The sequence below is a fragment of the Aythya fuligula genome, chromosome 5, assembly GCF_009819795.1.
Source record: "Aythya fuligula isolate bAytFul2 chromosome 5, bAytFul2.pri, whole genome shotgun sequence".
Lineage (NCBI taxonomy): Eukaryota > Metazoa > Chordata > Aves > Anseriformes > Anatidae > Aythya > Aythya fuligula.
In genome coordinates, this window is record NC_045563.1 from 17955583 (window position 1) to 17971748 (window position 16166).

Consider the following 16166-nt stretch of genomic DNA (forward strand, 5'->3'; position numbering starts at 1 on the left):
AATTATAAGTCAGCTTACTTGCAGTGAAAATACAGCAAATCTGCCTTCCCAGCCTTTATTTTAACAAGGAGTGTAACTCTTTTCAGTACCTTTTGTGTGAGAGTTTCTGTTTTCCAGTGAGATTATTTCTGGCATTCACAAGAGCAAGTGAAACAAATGTAGCTTAACAACTATGCAAGGTTTTGAAGTTAGTCTTCAGTAGTGATTTCCTCTTGTAAACCCCTCAACTTGTACTAGCTCTAAAGGGTTTTAGGGGCTGATCTCTTCTAGGTTAGATGAAAACTCTGTATTGCATGTAAAGGAAAAAACCCTGAAGTTTGGAAGCAGTATGTTGTGTTCCAGGAAGAACAAGTAAGATGCATAGTGTTTAAGTGCAGCATTTTTAAACCTTGTCCCATGTTGTCAAGAGTAAGGAATCCAGCAAAGGTTTTCTCCCAAAGAATGTTCCTAGCTTTGCATGTTGCTCGCTTAAAAGGAAATTTGTGGTATTCTTGCTCTGGCTCTTGGATGGAGTGTGGAAGTGGAATTTGAGAGGTTTGGATTCTATTTTTGACTCTGTCCTTTGCCTAAAAAGTCACTTACCAAGCCTATCATGTGAAGGCTCTGGCTTATTGTCCCAGATTTGAAAGCTAAAATCCCTGGTTTGAGATGTATGGCACACGGCTTCCCCTGGTGACACCAGCAGCGGGCGTCGGGTCAGCTGCTCTCGCACCATGCCTGGAGGAGAGCCAGGGGCCTGGTTGCCTCCCTCGAGCCCCTTGGGCCTTGTGGCCCTGCAGGGGCCCAGCCTCAGCCCAGGAGCTGGCGGCTGTCTCCCCCGAGGCTGCTCGGCAGCCTTCTGGTTCGCAAGTGGCTGTGTAGGCTGGGAGGGACAGCGTGGTCCCACAGGAGCGCTGTGCGGGAGATGGGTTTGTGTCTGAAGAGAAGCGGTCCTGGCTGCTGCGGGTCCTGCCAGCTCCTCTCCTTTTTTTTCCACCACATCTCAGGCGGTGCTGCCAGCTTGCTGGGTGCTCCCACACTGCAATCCAGTGACGTTAGGGAAGCCTTTTTCCTATTTTTCTGTTGTCTTGGGGGAGGCTTCAGCGCAGATTAGAGAAGGAGCTCTGCAAGCACTTAGTGTCTTGCACACACATCCTAAAGCTGCCGTAAGGCAGAGGAGCACTTAGGAGCTGAGCTGGTGGGGCTCCACAGAGAAGTTTCCGAAAGGAACAAAGTGGCTGGCTTTGGTCTTCTGTGTGGCGTTAGGAAGCAGTCTCCCCCTCAGCCTGACTCTGCCCGTGCGGGTTTGCTGCATGACCCTGAGAGCCCTGCTCCGCTGCTGAGGATGGGAGTTCGGAGAAGGGGCGGCCAGAGGTGGTAGCACCGCCTCCCCACTGCTTCCAGAAAGCCTCAGCACTTACCAAAATGCTTGTCCTAATGCCTTGAAAGCCTGCCAGTGCAACTCAGTCAATAATGAGGACTGGTGCAAACTGAGGCTGCTCTTGGGTCGCTCCGTGTGCTTTCTTAGTGGGGCCGAGGAAGGGCTGTGCTGCTGCTTGCTCATGCAGAACAGTTCCAGGTGTCTGCGTCCTGAGACAAGAACCGAAATCATGCTGCTCATCACCAAAGAATAATGCTGAATTTCAGTGTAGTTTTCCCATTACAGATCGACTGCTTGAGCTGCTCTGTGTGTCCACAAAGGGTAACTGTTATTTTAACCGATCACAATTTCACAACACCCTGAAATGGTTTAAACTTTGATTTTACTGTGGTTTTTTGGTTCGTGTTGTTGTTTTTCTTTTTTCCCCTTAGGGGAGAAAAGATGATTAATTTTCTCTTGTAGTATAATGGCACTGATGTCATGTGGTTGAGGGACTAAATCCTTTTATTTTTAAAACAGTTGCTAGGGTGTTTAAACCCCTCCTTTTTAGCCCTGTTTCTTGTTAGTGTAACAGCAAAAGGAAAAGAAAAGCACTTTCAAAAAGAACCTAGCTTTCTTCAGAGTTTCCATTGAACAGTAACTGAAGCTTCTTATTTTTCCAGTGCGGGGTGGTGGGGACGTTGCCAGATATTAAATTGTATTAACTAGTATCAAGGGGTGGGGGGGGAGAAGAGCAACTGAACATGCATTCTTACTTTTTTTTCCCCAGAAGTGTGATTTAAATCATATAGTCACAGTACGTTATTAATGGAGTAATAATCTCTGGCAAGCAAGCTGTGTTCACTTCTGTCAGACAAAAAACCCAAACCCACTGCTTTTCCTGACAAATACTGCTAAATAAATAAGGCTATGCCATTAGATCAAATATTTGATTTTTTTTTTAATTCTTTTTTCTTTGCAGAGTATTGGAAAGGGGTCCTTGTGGTGTATAGACCCAGAATATAGACAAAATCTTATTCAGGCTTTGAAAAAGACACCCTATCACCCATATTCGCATGTGTTCAATACACCTCCCACATCTCCTCAGGCATATCAAAGGTAAGCACTAGACGCATTTTACAACTCTAAATGTTTTCATCCAGTGTTGCATATGAACCTTGGTTGAGCCGTGAAGTGTGGTGAGGCCGGGCAGCTTGCAGCCAGCCGTGCGTGGGGCTGGGACATCGGGGCGCCGAGCCTTGGTGGCGGCCCTGCTCCGCCTGAGCCATGTGCTCCATTCGCACCATACCTGGAGCAGAAATGGCGAACGGAGGGCTCGCCCCGTTATCACTAGGGGACAGCAGGGTACCCGTGCTCAGAGGGCATGGGTTTGTTTTCCTGGGGCATGCTGTGTTGTGCCCACTCAGCCCCCGGGTGGGTGAGCAGTGGCCCCTGCCTTCCTTGCTTTGCCAGCATCAGCGTGGGGTGGAAGCTGTCCATGTGCTCTGCGTGTGTTTTCACTTGGGCTGGTGCTTACGCCTAACCTTAGCGAAAGAAGAGGGAAACCTGTGACCGCCAAGCGGAGATGCAGGCACTGGGTTTAGACACAGCTGCTCTCTGCTCGCTGCTGACGTGGAGCTTGCTCGCTTCGCTTTCCCCAAAGGCTGCATTGGAAACGCCGGCTGCCTGCAGCCAACCCTACAAAACCACCCAGCTGGCAGCATCACTGTGACCGAGCCATGGCAGTGGCGGCTCTCAACACCCTATGGACTCCGGCGCTTTTTGGGGCGGGGGGTGGATTTTTCCGGAATGGATCCTGCGCTTAGCGCTGTGCCTGGGGATGCTGGCGTGGGAGCAGCGGCCGCCTGCCCCGGGTGCCGGATTGGCCTGGCGGCCTCCATGGCAACGGGCGTCGCCATGGCACCACATAGCCTGGCAGGCGCAGCGGCACGGCGACATGGTAGCATGGCGGCATGGCGGCACAGGGCCTGCGCTGCCTGGCAGGGGGACAGTCCGCTGGGGCGCAGCCGCGCCGTTGCCGTGGTGACAGGGAATCCTGCATAGCAACGGCAGGTGGCCCGCAACTTTTAGGGGAATCGGCATCCTGCACCCGGCTTTGTCTGCCGCCTGGGGCAGAAGGATTGTGGCGTTTGTGTATTTATTTAGTTTTACTTTTGTATTTTTTTTTCCCCTCCCCTGTTACAAAATGAGCTGCTGACTTGTAGCGAGCCAGCGCCGGGAGGTGACAGGAGCACAGGGCTCCTGTAAGCCGCACAGCATCCACGGTATGACCTCGCTGCATCCTATCTTTCCTGTGGGGCTTTAGAGAAATATTTTCCACAGTGTCACCATTCCATGGGATTTTTTCGCTTTTACGCTCCCCCTGCTCCCAGCGATCCCCCCGCTACTGCACTTCGCAGAAGGACAGATGAATAATTTGAGTGATGGCATTACAATGATAATTTGTGTATTTGAATGAGGTTTGCTTTCAGAGCCTCATTTTATTGTCTCTGTTGCATTTTTAAGAGTATTTTAATTATGCCCATATAGATTTATGCAGAGACTCTTTTATCAAGTGAAAGTGTAAAGCACATCTGACACGCAACTGGAGGGACTTTGATCCCTTCTAATCCCCACAAGCAAAACATTCCGGCAAACACACGCAGCTGCAAGCAGTAGCCCCGGTGTTTGATGCCTGAAGCAGGTATTCACTCTGTGGGGTGGCTTGGCCAGAACCGATGGTGTTGCTGGCAGCTGTCACCTGCAGGGGCTCGCGGTGGCTTTTCCAGGTCATCCTTCAATGATGTCCAGATGTAGCTGGGCAAATGGCAGAGCCGTCCTCTGAGCAACGGGTGGGAGGGTGCCACCAAAACACCGTCAAGCAAGTCCCCAGACTGAAAGGGAAACTTGCCTTCCCTGGAAAGAGGGAGATGGAAGAGCTGCTGCTACTCAGCTCGTGCTGCCAGGCGCTCGCACAGTAGCTATGAGTCTTCTGATAATGGCTGCATCATAAAACAAAGAGCTTGCAAGGCTGCAGGAGTAAACTGCTCACAAATAGACACCCGCAGGAGGTTGAGCTTTGCATTAAAGTATTGTGGTCTTGCTCTTATTTTTAGCTGGGTGTCTTTCAGCACTTCCACTGTCAAATAAAACTTAATCTTCCTGTGGTCTTCTGAAATATTTAGTCAGTCACCTGCTACAGACTGACAGAATATCAGCATAAGGCTTCTCTAGGCCATCAGTGACTGTTGAATTAATTTCATTATGCATTGGTAGTTACATGGCAAAGTCATTTTTTGGATATATTTCTGATACATTCGCAAGTAGTTGAACATTCCCTGTGCGTTTGGAAAAACATTAATCCCATATGTATGTGATTGCTTTCTCATGTGTACAAAGACTTCGGTAGCGGGTAGAAAAATGTAAATCCGCTCTGCCATCATCATATCTCCCGAGCAATACATTGTCATAGTAACAAATTCCAAGGGAAATTCTTCTGATGGTGGAAGTGATATGTTTAGAAAAAATCCTTGGATGGCAGAGTTCTGTCGCTGTCCGTCAGCCTTACATAACTGAAGCCCACAACTAAGAGAAACCATGTCACCTGATGTTAATGAAATACGCCTGAAACAAGATAATTCACCAATATTAGAACGCCTGTAGGAAACTGGGTTAACCGGAGGAATTGTAAGGTTTATAAGGATCAGTTGCGGCGATTCCACAGGGGCAAATTGACCTATTGCTTATCTTTATCAGATGTTTTGGAAGAATAAGGATATACAAATGAATCACATGGTGTCGTGGTTTAACCCGGCTGGCAGCTAAACACCACGCAGCCGTTCGCTCACCCTCCCCCCTCCCTCTCTGGGACGGGGGAGAGAAATGGAAAGTGAAGCCCGTGAGTTGAGATAAAGACAGTTTAATAAGACAGGAAAATAATAATAATAATAATAATAATAATAATAATACAATGATGATAATAGTACTACTAATAATAATATGTACAAACAAGTGATGCACAATGCAATTGCTCACCACCCGCTGACCGATGCCCAGCTTAACCCCGAGCAGTCCGGCCCCCTCCCCCCGGCTAGCCACCCCTATATATTGTTTAGCATGACGTCAGATGGTATGGAATACCCCTTTGGCTAGTTCGGGTCACCTGTCCTGGGTCTGTCCCCTCCCAGCTCTTACTGCACCCCCAGCCTGCCTGTTGGCAGGACAGAGCAAAAGTCTGAGGTGTCCTTGGCTTGGTATAAGCACTGCTCTGCAACAATGAAAACATCGGGGTGTTATCAGCACTCTTCTCATTCTAAGCCAAAACACAGCATTCCACCAGCTACTAGGAAGAAAATTAATTCTGTTCTAACTGAAACCAGGACATCTATCCACCCCTTATTCCATACCATTTATGTCATGCTCAGGTTACACTCTTTTCCATACATTCTAATTAGTCACCTATAGTAGTCATAGTAGTGATAACATACAGTATTATATAGCAATTAACATGGTACAATTCAGTTCATGGGCTATTCTCACCCAGTATTAAATCTCCTTGAGGTACACACCGGACCTCTCCGTTCTTTTGCATCACCCACCAAGTGTATCCAGGTCCCTGAGCGAAAACAATTCCACGAATGGGTTTGCCTTTTCCTGAGGCAGGAGTAGCCCAGACTGTTTTACCCAGCATATTTTTTACATGCACTACAGGAACTTTATCCCCATCTACAGTACGTAACAGGTTTGATTGGGCAGGTCCAGCTCGGTTGGCAGATCCCCTAGTATTGACTAGCCAGGTGGCCTTTGCCAAATGCGTATCCCAGTTTTTGAATGTCCCAGCGCCCATTGCTTTCAATGTAGTCTTTAACAGTCCATTGTATCGTTCAACTTTCCCGGAGGCTGGTGCATGATAGGGGATGTGATACACCCACTCAATACCATGTTCTTTGGCCCAAGTGTCTATAAGGTTGTTTCGGAAATGAGTTCCATTGTCTGACTCTATTCTTTCTGGGGTACCATGTCGCCATAGGACTTGCTTTTCAAGGCCCAGGATAGTGTTCCGGGCGGTGGCATGAGGCACAGGGTATGTTTCCAGCCATCCGGTGGTTGCCTCCACCATTGTAAGTACGTGGCGCTTGCCATTGCGAGTTTGAGGGAGTGTGATGTAATCAATCTGCCAGGCCTCTCCATATTTATATTTCAGCCATCGTCCTCCATACCAAAGAGGCTTTGACCGTTTGGCTTGCTTGATTGCAGCACATGTTTCACAGTCATGAATAACCTGTGCTATAGCGTCCATGGTCAGGTCCACCCCTCGGTCACGAGCCCATCTGTATGTTGCATCTCTACCTTGATGGCCTGAGGTGTCATGGGCCCATCGGGCTATAAATAATTCACCTTTATGCTGCCAATCCAGATCCACCTGAGCTACTTCAATCTTAGCAGCCTGATCCACCTGCTGGTTGTTCTGATGTTCTTCAGTAGCCCGATTCTTGGGCACATGAGCATCTACGTGACGTACTTTCACAGCCAGGTTCTCTACCCGAGCAGCAATATCTTGCCACAATGCAGCAGCCCAGATGGGTTTGCCCCTACGCTGCCAGTTGTTTTGCTTCCATTGCTGTAACCATCCCCACAGGGCATTTGCTACCATCCATGAATCGGTGTAGAGATAGAGAACTGGCCATTTTTCTCGTTCAGCAATGTCTAAAGCCAGCTGAATGGCCTTCACTTCTGCAAACTGACTCGATTCACCTTCTCCCTCAGCAGCTTCTGCAACTCGTCGCGTAGGACTCCATACAGCAGCCTTCCATCTTCGATGCTTCCCCACAATACGACAGGACCCATCAGTGAACAGGGCATATTTCTTTTCATTTTCTGGTAACTGGTTGTACAGTGGGGCTTCTTCAGCACGACCCACCTCCTCCTCTGATGATATCCCAAAGTATTTACCTTCTGGCCAGTCCATAATCACTTCCAATATTCCTGGGCGACTGGGGTTTCCTATTCGAGCCCGCTGAGTAATTAGTGCAATACACTTGCTCCATGTAGCATCAGTTGCATGATGCGTAGAAGAGACCCTTCCCTTGAACATCCAGCCTAGTACTGGCAATCGGGGTGCTAGGAGGAGCTGCGCTTCAGTACCGACCACCTCTGAAGCAGATCGAACTCCTTCATATGCTGCCAGTATCTCCTTTTCAGTTGGAGTGTAGCGGGCCTCAGACCCTCTGTATCCCCGGCTCCAAAACCCCAGGGGCCGACCTCGAGTTTCCCCAGGTTCTTTCTGCCAGAGGCTCCAGGTGGGGCCGTTCTCCCCGGCTGCAGTGTAGAGCACATTCTTTACATCTGGTCCTGTTCGAACTGGCCCAAGGGCTACTGCATGGACTATTTCCTGCTTAATTTGTTCAAAGGCTTGTCGTTGTTCAGGGCCCCATTCAAACTCATTCTTCTTACGGGTTACTTGGTAGAGCGGGTTTACAATCAGACTGTAATTTGGGATGTGCATTCTCCAAAACCCCACAACACCTAGGAAAGTCTGTGTTTCTTTTTTGTTAGTTGGTGGAGACATAGCTGTTATTTTGTTGATCACATCCATTGGGATTTGACGACGTCCATCTTGCCATTTTATTCCTAAAAACTGGATCTCTCGTGCAGGTCCTTTGACTTTGTTTTGTTTTATGGCAAAACCAGCTTTCAGAAGGATTTGGACTATTTTCTTCCCTTTCTCGAAAACTTCCTCTGCTGTGTCACCCCACACAATAATGTCATCGATGTACTGCAGGTGTTCAGGAGCTTCCCCCTGCTCCAGTGCAGACTGGATCAGCCCATGGCAAATGGTAGGGCTGTGTTTCCACCCCTGGGGCAGTCGATTCCAAGTATATTGGACTCCCCTCCAAGTGAAAGCAAACTGTGGCCTGCACTCTGCTGCTAGAGGGATGGAGAAAAATGCATTAGCGATATCAATTGTGGCGTACCACTTGGCTGCCTTCGATTCAAGTTCGTACTGAAGTTCCAGCATGTCCGGCACTGCAGCACTCAGTGGTGGCGTCACTTCGTTCAGGCCACGATAGTCCACTGTTAGTCTCCACTCGCCATTAGACTTTCGCACTGGCCATATGGGACTATTGAAAGGTGAATGAGTCTTGCTAATCACTCCTTGGCTCTCCAATTGACGAATTAGCTTATGGATGGGAATCAGGGAGTCCCGGTTAGTGCGATATTGCCGCCGGTGCACAGTTGTGGTAGCGATTGGCACTTGCTGTTCTTCGACCCTCAGCAACCCCACAACAGAGGGGTCCTCTGAGAGACCAGGCAAGGTAGATAATTGTTTAATGCCCTCTGTCTCTAAGGCAGCAATACCAAAAGCCCACCGGAACCCTTTTGGGTCCTTGCAGTATCCTCTTCTAAGATAGTCTATGCCAAGGATACATGGAGCATCCGGACCAGTCACAATGCGGTGCTTTTCCCACTCATTCCCAGTCAGACTCACTTCAGCCTCCAATACAGTCAACTGCTGAGATCCCCCTGTCACTCCACAAATATAGATGGGCTCTGGTCCTTTATAGCTCGATGGCATTATAGTACATTGTGCACCGGTGTCTACTAAAGCCTTATACTTCTGTGCGCGTGATGTGCCAGGCCATCGAATCCACACAGTCCAATAAACTCGATTGTCCCTTTCCTCCCCCTGGCTGGAGGCAGGGCCCCCCTAATCCTGGTCAGAATCTTCCTCGTTTTTGTGTTTGAAGGACTGTCTGCTGGAAGTTGGAGCAGCAAACTTTTCGGAGAATCCCTTTTTCCTGATTGTTTTCTTTTGCAACTCACGTACCCGTGCCTCTAGGGTCGCGGTAGATTTTCCATCCCACTTTCTCATGTCCTCTCCATGGTCTCGTAAGTAAAACCACAGGGTGGCACGGGGTGAGTACCCACCATATCGTCTTCCTTGTGTGGGTGAACGCCTACCCCTGACAGCTGAGACACTGCTTTGTACAGGTGCGAAGGAGAATAATCTCTCTTCAAGTTGGTGAACCTTTTCAGAAAGTTTCTCCCAAGTGTTCTCCTTTGGTCGGTGGGCACTGGTTGGTTCAGGTGGGGAGGATAATAGATTCTCTTCAAGTTGGTGAACCTTTTCAGAAAGTTTCTCCACAGCTGAGACGCAGGCCTGTAAGGAAGAGGAGAGACTTTCTTCGTACTGCCGGAGTTGTTTAGCCGCTTCACCCACTGTGGGTTCCTCATCCTCCTTCCAGGCCATTATTGCCAATGAGCTGGCATATGATGATGGTGCACTCCGTACAAACTTCCGCCACATGGGTCGTGTACACTTGACTTCATCTGGATCTGTGGATGTTTGTTTGAGGTCTGGATCCTCATAAATCACTTCCCGTACGGCTAATTCCCTCAGGTACTGGATTCCCTTCTCCATAGTGGTCCACTTGCCTGGTAGACATAAAATATCTTCCTTGAAGGGATACCTTTCCCTCACAGCTGAGAGGAGACGCCTCCAGAGGCTGGTGGGTCGTGCTCCATCTGCAATTGCTTTGTCAATGCCGGCGTCTCGAGCAAGGGATCCCAGCCGCTTGGCTTCCCTGCCGTCTAATTCCACACAATTGGCTCCAGAGTCCCAGCACCGGAGCAGCCAGGTGACAAGCTGCTCACCTATACAGCGACCAAAATCTTTTCGCACATCTCGTAGCTCGCGCTCGTTTAGGCTTCGGGTAGTTACTGTTGCTCTTTCGGCATCCTCATCTTCCTCCTCCTGAATCCTTGACGGCCCAGCGTCGTCATCATCTTCGTCATCTCTATACTTAGTTTTGGCAGAAGCCTTACCTGGATTGGCAGAAGACTCTCTGCGTTCTAAACGACTTGAATTTCTATACCATATTTTCACCTTCTCTACAGGGGCAGCTTGCACTGCTACTGCTCGTTTCTCTGACTTTGTTACAGGGTCTGCCACAGGGGTTGGAATGCCCTCTGCAGGGTCAACTTGCACTGCTACAGCTCGTTTCTCTGACACGGCCACAGGAGCTGGAGCGGCTACAGGAGCTGGAGCAGTTGCAGGAACCGGAGCTGTAGCGGCTACAGGAGCTGGAGCTGGAGCTGGAGCAGTTGCAGGAGCTGGGACTGGAGCAGCAGTAGGAGCTGGAGCTGGAGCGGCTTCAGGAGCTGGAGCTGGAGCGGCTTCAGGAGCTGGGACTGGAGCAGTTGCAGGAACTGGGACTGGAGTAGCGGCCGGAGCTGGAACTGGAGCGACTGCAGGAACTGGGACTGGAGCAGCTGCAGGAGCTGGAGCTGGAGCTGGAGCAGTTGCAGGAGCTGGGACTGGAGCAGCAGTAGGAGCTGGAGCTGGAGCGGCTTCAGGAGCTGGAGCTGGAGCGGCTTCAGGAGCTGGAGCTGGAGCAGCTTCAGGAGCTGGGACTGGAGCAGTTGCAGGAACTGGGACTGGAGTAGCGGCCGGAGCTGGAACTGGAGCGACTGCAGGAACTGGGACTGGAGCAGCTGCAGGAGCTGGGACTGGAGCGGCTGCAGGAGCTGGAGCTGGAGCGGCTGCAGGAGCTGGGACTGGAGCGGCTGCAGGAGCTGGGACTGGAGCGGCTGCAGGATCCACCGTAGGGGTCACAGTGGCCGTTGGATCTGTCACGGGACTTGGAGTGGCCGCAGGGTCTGTCACTAAGTTGATAGCAGTATCCATGGCAGCTCGATAGGCGTAAGCCAGTCCCCAGCATGTTACAATGATTTGTGTTACTTTGGAACTGCCAGAATCGCGACACCTTTTATTCAAGCATTCTGCCAGTTTTTGAGGATTTTGCACTTGTTCAGGGGTGAATTTCCAAAACACTGGGGGTGCCAACTGGTCTAGATGCCTGCCCATATCCTCCCATACTCCCTGCCACCCACAACTATACTGCCTCCGGGCAGATCTCCGGATGAGCTTCCTAAGTAGTTGTTTAACTTTAAGCAGAACCTGAAGTGCATTCAGGAGGCAGAACAACAAGACTATGCTGGTCTGAGTATCCCAAGGATATTCAATATCTTGGAGAGCTATTGTAATAAACTCGGAGGATAAGAGGGTGGTGAAGGAGGAAGGGAGAGTGATCAAGGAGGGTACAGGGGTGGTGAAGGAGAAAGGGAGAGTGATCCAGTAAGAAAAATTATCTTCCCCTTTCCCCTCCACAGATTGACTCCCTAATGAAAAAAGGCAACAGATACAATTGCTAATAGTTTCCAAAATACAGTTTCCAAAGTATAGAATCGAAGATGTTACTGAGTACAAATACCAGGTTAGAGTCATGGCCAGATATTTCATCATCTCATAAGCCACTGATACAACACACAGTACCATAATGGTCTGAAACCAGGGCCCGGAGAGGATAAACAACATGACAGAGAGCACATACGGAAAATAACGTGCTATAATACTCAATTTGGAAAACAGGCGCAGCACAGTTGAGATTAAAGCAATCAGCATTATGACAAGTGACTATTAAGCAGGTCTAATACTTATACCAATTTTAGTTTAACACACTCTGGTCAGATCTGCCGTTATCTCAACCTTTCGTGCCCCACCCCTGTACCCCCAAAAAGACTGTCGTGGTTTAACCCGGCTGGCAGCTAAACACCACGCAGCCGTTCGCTCACCCTCCCCCCTCCCTCTCTGGGACGGGGGAGAGAAATGGAAAGTGAAGCCCGTGAGTTGAGATAAAGACAGTTTAATAAGACAGGAAAATAATAATAATAATAATAATAATAATAATAATACAATGATGATAATGGTACTACTAATAATAATATGTACAAACAAGTGATGCACAATGCAATTGCTCACCACCCGCTGACCGATGCCCAGCTTAACCCCGAGCAGTCCGGCCCCCTCCCCCCGGCTAGCCACCCCTATATATTGTTTAGCATGACGTCAGATGGTATGGAATACCCCTTTGGCTAGTTCGGGTCACCTGTCCTGGGTCTGTCCCCTCCCAGCTCTTACTGCACCCCCAGCCTGCCTGTTGGCAGGACAGAGCAAAAGTCTGAGGTGTCCTTGGCTTGGTATAAGCACTGCTCTGCAACAATGAAAACATCGGGGTGTTATCAGCACTCTTCTCATTCTAAGCCAAAACACAGCATTCCACCAGCTACTAGGAAGAAAATTAATTCTGTTCTAACTGAAACCAGGACACATGGTCAGTTTAGTATCTGCGTAAGCAGCTTAGGGGTGAATTGAGCATGGAGCAGAGGAATGTATTGTAAAAATGTCCCAAGCAAGATGATCACTGAATGTACAAATGCTCCTTTTCTGAGCAGAGTTAATTCCAGCAGATAATTTAGCTTTACAACTCCAACAGAACATGCTGCATAAACATAACAGGGAAGACTTTTTATGAAGGAGTTTTATAATGTGAACCCACACATTTAGATGACTGACTCAGTATTATACTAGTATCATTTTAGATTAGACATCTGACTCAAACCAGGAAGTTTGGATTACACTGGGATCCATGTATACAAGAACGTAGTTTTGGGGGAAAAACAAGTCGCAGTGTTTGTACACAAGACAGAACTTCAGACTACTGTTGTCTGAATTGCTACTGCTTCTTTGAACGTGAAGAAGATTATCTGTAAGCTTAAGAGGAAGTATATAGTAATGCAAATAACTTAATTTTAATTGGGTTGGGTATGTGTTCTTAAAAGCAACACTCACGCCAAACAGAGAAACCTTTATTTTCTAATTCTTCTGATGGAGGCATATATCATGTCATTTATGATGAATTTCAAGGGTTAACTAACACTGATACACAGTGTGATAAAGAAAAAACTCTCCTGGGTGTGGAAAAATGAGTGCTTTAGTCCAAGGGCTACGGTGTGTTTCTTTTTAAATATTTACAGTTGTGTTGGCAATAGCAACCTTGAAACGTATTTATAGACACAAACTTTGTTAAGTAACTATGTAAGTCAGTGCCCTGATATTTTATCTGCATGCTTTACCTTCAGTTTTCTGACTCTGACTGAACTATAGGTGTGATTTTTCTCTTCTGGTAGTGCTTTGAGGAGATCTTGAAATGGATTTTTCTTTTCTCTGAGTATGTCATATCAGTATAGTTCTCAATTATTTTCATTAGCAGAAGGAGAAATACTGTCAAGAAATGTAATGTAAAATTACATAAATTATTAGCATCACAGATGGCTAAGAATTTTTTGGAGATCTGGGTGACCTCAGAATCCTGGCTAGACCACTTTATAGACTATACGATGTGTAGAGTGTTGCTTTTTTCTGCTTTTTATTTTTCCAATGTATTTTGCTAATTGTAGTTTGCTAAACCAGTGGTGAACATTGGCACATCTGGGCTAAGCTGCCATATAACTGATGAAATTGAAAAGTGAACTGAAATAGGAACTGAAGAGAGGTTTCTTTCTTGCGTTGCCCCAGCCCACCTGTTCAGAAAGGCTGCATCTGGTCCCTGGTTTCTTTGCATCTCTCCTGTAGGAGCAGCCTGGGTGAGATTGGTTGATGCGTTGTGTGTTAGTGGGGCTCTTGGGTTCCCGGCTCAGCAGCCAGGGAAGTCCAGGCTCAGCAAGTCACAGAGCCACCTCTGCAGTGACTGCCTTCTGTGTAAAGACCCTTTTCAGAGCATATTTCATTTAAATGGCACTGCTGCTTGGCCTGGTTCTTCCTTTTCCCTTCCTTTCTTGGAGGTGCATGATGTAGGAGTGGGTATGTTAGTGACCAAACGTTTTATGAAACTTTACGACTGGAGAATTTGAAAAACGAGGAGTTGCTTGTGTTTTATTGAATTTAGTGTCTCTTATCACTATTGCCTTCTGTGAAGCTGCTGGCTTTCTAGAAGTGCTACGAGCTCCTTAAATTTTAATCACTTCTTTCTCCGGTGTCATGTCCTTCAATATCTGTTTCTGCTAAAAATGTTTTTCTTTCTGCCCTTAATTCATACCATTTCAGACCTGTCCCAAGCGTAGGCGTTTTGTGAAGACTAAATTATGAAGAAGCCCACTGCAAAGCAGCACTTTTCACACGTTTTAGCCAAAGGTCTGGAGCGGGCTCAGGAGGGCAGCCCTCCTGAGGGGCCTCCCGCGGCCTCCATTTTGGTGGTGGCCCGTCTCCGTGGGAACGTGTGTTTGTGACACGCCACATTTCTTTGTGCTGCTGTAAAAGGAACGGTGCGTGTGACAGGTTTCCTTGTGAGGTAATCAGGTTAAGATAACCACACTCCCATACATACGTCTCATCCTGGGCTGAACGAGGAGCCGACTGCGGCACTGCGGTTGGTGGATACATGGGTTTGCTTCACGCGTGGCTTCCCTGGTAGCACTGGGTGCACGCGGTGGCCCCTGCTCCCTGTTCAGATGGGTAGCACAGGAGCGGGGTCTTTGTGATCATGAGCCCCTGTTTGACTTTTGAAATTTATTAGTGAGATACAAGACTTGGTGTATATTGGATATCAAGCTTCTGTGATTTCTATCACTGCAAGCCGTGTAGTGAACAGGGAGCATGGTGGCTGGGGGACGCTGATGTTGCTTGTTCATTTTGAATTTGAACCAAAGGAAATCACATTTTCCTGTTTTGAGACTGAAAGCATGCAGTCCTGCTACTCTTAATCCCAGCTTTCTGCTTCAATTTCCCTGGTTTAAAGCCTCCTGCCACATCTGGAGGAGGCAGATTGGTGGCCCTGATTGGTGCCCAGGCAGCTCCCCAGGCAGCAGCGTGTGCGCAGTGCTGGAGGCCCCAGCTCTCATGGGGCACCCAGGACACTGCTACAGGGGAAAAAAAATAAATAAAAAAAGACTTGAGCAATCACTGCATGCATGGTCTGCATACAGCCTGCTAAGGATGGGAAACTTTGAAGCTGTTGCACAAATGCTAAATGAACAACTGTTCTGTTTTCCTTGTGATACTCACCTCCCAGCTTCTATTTGTTGGCTGCTTTTAGCAAGCTTTGTGTTCAGTATTTGTTAAACACCCACCATGTGATGGTTTGGTTTAAGTGCTACGCTGTTACAGTGTGCACCCATATTTATGTCTCATTTAGGGGGCCCTTAAAAGTCCCTCTGTTTTTCCTCCGGTTGCTCAGACATTTCCACCTCAGGTTTGGGCCTGTCCTACAGTGCAAACAGCAGGTCTGAAGCCATGCTGGTACAGTCAGGGGACAGTTCAATCATTAACTCTGCACAGGGTAGTTTGTCACCTTGCTGTGGAAATAGTTTCCCCTCACCACAAGGACTGCTTTTGTAGATTGGCCACTTATAAAACTACTGGATTTGGAAAAACTCGTTCAATTTTTTTGCTGGTTTTGGCTTCACTGCTCCCTCCCTAAAACTGTCACAAACTTCAGAAACCCTGTTGCCTATTGAAATTAAACCAGCATCAAAGTGACCATGTTGAAGGTTATTGTTCTGGACAGTGTATAACCACTCTTTTTATCTGTAATGCTTTATGTATTGAGATCAGAAATGATCTTTTCTGGCCATTTGGTAAAGCTGGTGAAATAAACTTTTTCTATTCATTGAGTACTTTGAAACACTGAAAGACACTGTGGGGTATCTCCCTGCAAAAAGGGACCTAGAGAATAAATTAATTGGTTGTCTTCTGCAGCCTAGAAGCGCAGCTTTAATTCTGTGTCACTTTTTCTGCTTTGGGTAGGATATGAAACTGACCATAGGGCAATCTACTATTTCTGTGCATGCTACAACCCCTTTATCAGGATTGATCTCAATATTTTACTTCCTCGGTTGAGTCAGAATGAGTTTTCTTCCCTTGGTATGGTGTCAAGGCGGAGTCTTTGGGGAATTTTGTTCTGCTGTTTCTGTAGTTCAGGAACACAAG

The 16166-nt window shown here is 47.9% G+C and overlaps 1 protein-coding gene across 7 annotated transcripts in view; it reads left to right on the forward strand.

Moving 5' to 3' along the window:
• Positions 1–16166, forward strand: part of FOXN3 (forkhead box N3) — a 197404-nt gene that overhangs the window by 89628 nt on the left and 91610 nt on the right. For all 7 annotated transcript variants that reach the window (XM_032188729.1, XM_032188726.1, XM_032188731.1 and 4 more), the window contains exon 3: positions 2322–2458. In XM_032188729.1, the coding sequence (XP_032044620.1) occupies positions 2322–2458 (137 nt within the window). The remainder of the gene's footprint in view (positions 1–2321; positions 2459–16166) is intronic.